The 4,572-nt window shown below is 38.5% G+C and overlaps 1 protein-coding gene across 1 annotated transcript in view; it reads right to left on the bottom strand.

The window, feature by feature from the left end:
- Positions 1–4,572, bottom strand: part of LOC109971565 (ras-specific guanine nucleotide-releasing factor 1-like) — a 32,382-nt gene continuing 27,810 nt past the window's right edge. The window contains exon 27 of the mRNA XM_020619909.1: positions 1–2,177. Coding sequence (XP_020475565.1) covers positions 2,085–2,177 — 93 coding nt within the window. The 3' untranslated portion in view covers positions 1–2,084. The remainder of the gene's footprint in view (positions 2,178–4,572) is intronic.

The following is a 4,572-nucleotide window of genomic DNA, read 5'->3' as shown; positions in this document are numbered from 1 at the left end:
TACTTTTTACACAAATGTTTATTATAAAAATAACGTTATTCTGTTGTTTTTAGTTGCCTGCTGCAAACGATGTCACGATATTTTACAAAAACAACGACATTTTGCAATAAACAAAAATGAATGAACAAAAAAATTCAAGTCACGTGCTTCATGTGCAGTGACTTACCTTCTTGTAAAAAATAACTGTGTTAAATGAACACAACAGAAAAGGGTGGGCCGTTACGTGACAAGACTTCTTCTGTAACCTCACCACAGATCTCCGCCCCGCAAACACAGTTCACTGGGTAATACTGTCCACAGGTTAAAACACTTGTTAGTCTTGAAGACACTTCTCCCCCTGAGAAAGAATAGATTTATTAACAAGAGGTAATCAGGAAAGAGTACCCTTTTATACAAAACTGGAAATACTGCTCAAGCTGTTAAAGTAGACTCAAATATAATTCTCATACCACTGGGTATTACTCCTTGCAAACATCTGGTGTGCCTGTTAGAGGGTAAAGACTTCATGTGCAAGGATGGGGTTTAAATACAGAACACATACTGCTCTAGATATAGATCAGATTTGAACACGTGAAAGTGGTACATGCCTGCCACTTAATTAAGCTTTAGGTGTTTTTCTATACAAAGCCTGTAAAAAATACATATAAATATTCCAAGAATAAGCACAATATTACTACTGTATAGTTCCTGCTAGCATATTGGAGTAGACAGGATACAGAATGTGTTACACTTATAAGTTATTTTCAACATTTGTTTCAAAGTATCACACAGAAAAATTATTACAGAGTTGAACAATCATAAGGATAACACATTTCTAGGGATATAATTTGAACACACTGCACATTAAGAAATGCTTCAGACTGCTTGTACACAGTCCTGTATGCAGCAAATGTCTCTGCTTCACTGGCAAACCATAGAAGAAAATAGTTTACATACTTTTGTGGTATATAATCCATTTCATGATTAAGGCAAAACCACAATGCACTGGCCAAATAAGATTAACCAAAAAAAGCTCTCGCTGAGTGTAGAAGCTGGGAATTTAAGATCCTGAAGTGGCTCAATACTGGTTACATTTGCTACATACACTGCCCAGTGCTTTTACTGTACTGTATATACATCATGATGCCCACCAGGGGAATAAGGTGATAATAAGCAAAGCTTTAAAATCCATCTCTCCAAACTGACAACGTGCAATATGTCCCAGCTCAGTCAGCACTCAGCAGGTGTGCTAGTTTGACTCCAAAGTGGCTACATAGAACATCAGAGCACAGGACTGAACTTGAGCCACCGCAGCAATCCCACATTTCACCTCCTGTGTTTTTCTGAGTGGAAATGTTTTAGCATCTTAATTTCAAAACCATGAAGTAGAATCCTTAAGATTTTCATGAAATCTCACACAGTTTTTGATGCTATTATGCATTTTTCTAAAACGGTCATCCAGTGTATTTACATTCAGTAATTTTCTCTGTATAGTTTCCATCATTAATGGCAGGGTTTGTCACTTCCACAATGGAGTCAAATCATCAAGAATTGAAATCTTAAGGATTGCAACTTCACATGAATGGTCTTGCAACTACAGTAGCAGCTTAGCAGATACTACTTTTGACTTGTAGGATCTGCACTTGAGGACAAAGAGGATACAAAAATGGCCTCTGTTCAGATAAGACAGAATCTTCATTTGGGATCAGTTATGTGCCATTCTCTCCTGATTTCGACATCTGAGCAGAAAAGTGGGAGTTGATCATCATGTGTTAAATGTGACTCCATCGCTCATTAATGAGTTCCTTTCTATACTACACATTCCCATTAGGAATCATGTGTTTATTCTGTTGTTGAAAATAACTCATCATAAAATGGAGTTTAAGACAATAAATAACATATAATTAATTACTCTGTAAATATAAATAAAGCCTCTTTGGGCTTCTACTCAGTCTCTAATAACAATTATACACAACAAGTCCATTGGGGAGCACATACTAGAAGAGCACAGCATACTGTGTCTAATACAAATAATAGTGTATGTACATTATAATAAATTGTTCCTGTACACTCCAAGTGAGGGCTGGGAGAAGGGGTAATCATCTTCATGATGAAGTTTTGGGCTCGATTCTCAGAGATGCTTCGTACAGGCTCTCCTCGTCCAGCGCTCTACTACTGTCCAGCAGGTACTTTGCCACCTAAAGCAAGCAACACAATCATAACAACTTTTGCTTGGTTTCTTTAGTTTTTTTAAAACTGCCAAAACTTCAAATTTTATACATTGAAAATAAATATGTCTGAGTTATGAGAGTGCAGATTTACATTCTCTGCCTGTCTGCCACCTGCTTATCACACCAACATACAGTCATGGCCAAAAATACTGGCACCCCTGCATTTCTGTCAGGTAACGCACAACTTCTCCCAGAAAACTGTTGTAATCACAGACTTTTTGGTATTCTCATGTTTATTTCTTTTGCCTGCAGTGGAACAAAACAAAACAGCCAAATCTGATCCATTCCACACAGAACTCCAAAAATGGACTTGACAGAATTATTGACACCCTCAACTTAATTTTTTGTTTCACACCCTTTGGACAAAATAACTGAAATCAATCACTTCCTGTAACCCTCAGTGAGTTTCTTCCACCTCTCTACTAGAGTTCTGGACCACTCTTCTTTTGCCAGCTGCTCCAAGTCTCCCAGATTTGAAGGGTTCCTTCTCCCTGCTACTGTTCTGAGATCTCTCCACAGGTGATCTATGGGATTTAGATCTAGACTCATTGCTGACCACTTCAGAACTCTCCAGCTCACTGTCTGAAATCATTTCTGGTGCTTTTTGACATCTGCTTTGGGTCCTTGTCCTGCTGTAAGACCCATGACCTCTGACAGAGACTTAGCTTCCTGACACTGGGTCCTGCATTGTTCCCCAGAATTTGTTGGTAGTCTTCAGATTTCATAATGCCATATGCACAGTCAAGACATACTGTGTGTGAAGCAGCAAAGCAACCCCAGAACATCAGTGAACCTTCACCGTACCTGATTATGGAGACAATTCCTGGGAGAAGTGGTGCATTATCTGAGAGAAATGCAGGGGTGCCAATATTATTGGCCATGACTGTAGGTGTGTTTTTTTCTTAGTTTTTAATTGGATTGGTTTATTCTTACTTAAAGAACCCATGGCATGCTTTGCCTTGTTTTTTGACTTATCTACAATGTTCCAAAGGTGAATTATCATCTTAGACATGACCTAAAGCTAAAAAAAATGAGGTGTATGTATGTTCTAGTACTTCTATGCAGAAGCAACCTGGTTTATACACATCTCGCATACTCTCACTTGCAAGACCTTTTTCTAACAAAATAAAGTATTATGTGATAGTTTAGGGATTTCCTTGAATTGTCATAATCTCCAGGCAGTTGTGCCTTCATGTGAGTTTGCCTGACATCCACCAGTGACTCTGTAAAAGCGATATTTTTCACCTGCACCCGCTTTTGTGGGTATATTTTGTGTAGAAAAATACAGGGCCTGAGGTTACTGCATGTTTGGGAATGTTTATGCACAGGGACTCACTGTTTTACCTAACCTATGATCAGGTGGCCAGTGAAGCCCCTGCGGCGGATAGTGATCAGCTCATCAATGCTGGATTCCTCCAGAGCACAGTACCTGTTTGTTTTCACTGCTTGAGACCAGTGTGCCTGCAGCATGTGATGTGTTGCTGGTTAAGGAGCAAATTAACAACCCATGATGTTATTGTCAGCGCTACGCTAACTGTTGGAATTAATTTCACTACTTTGGGACTTTGTGTGAGGGAAGACACAGCGAACACCGATTGGATTTTCTAACCTTGGAGCTACTTGAAAGGGAGTAATGTTTCCACTACTCGATGGAACTTAACGGTAAGTTTAAAAAAAAACACACGTTGCATGTCTGTCGAAGTGTCCTTGAGCAAGACACTGAACACCCAAGTTGCTATTGGTGATCACACCGGTGTGTGAATGTGTGCATGTGTGAGTGTTTGTGAGTGTGAATGGGTGAATGGCCAAGTAGTGTGAAAGCGCTTTGAGTGTGCTGCAATGCATAGAAAAGCGCTATACAAGTATAAGACCATTTACCATGTCTGTTAATGCCTTGTTTCCGTAAGGTTAGAGAGAATTGTTGTAAGGCTGGAGAAGTTTCACAGGAACTTGAGAAGATAAAGAAATTGTGTGATAGTAATATACTATCTCTGAATTTGGATAAAACTAAATTTATGGTATTTGGGAATCGTAGACTAGATAATGAACTTCAATTGAAAATTGGGGGAGCTAATATAGAACGAGTATATGAAATTAAATTTCTAGGTGTCATAGTTGATGACAAATTCTCCTGGAAATCTCATATCAGATATGTTCAGAACAAAATAGCAAAAAATATATCGATATTGGCAAGGGTTAGATATATTTTGGACGGGAAAGCACTACGCATTTTGTATTCTTCATTGATTTTACCATACTTAGAGTATGGCGTTGAAAACTGGGGAAACACATACAAAAGCTCACTTCAACCATTGTATATATTACAAAAAAGAGCAATAAGAATTGTGCATAAGATGGGATA

Source organism: Monopterus albus, unplaced genomic scaffold (genome assembly GCF_001952655.1).
Source record: "Monopterus albus unplaced genomic scaffold, M_albus_1.0 scaffold228.1, whole genome shotgun sequence".
In the NCBI taxonomy this organism is placed as follows: domain Eukaryota; kingdom Metazoa; phylum Chordata; class Actinopteri; order Synbranchiformes; family Synbranchidae; genus Monopterus; species Monopterus albus.
This window is presented reverse-complemented; position numbering and strand designations above follow the sequence as displayed.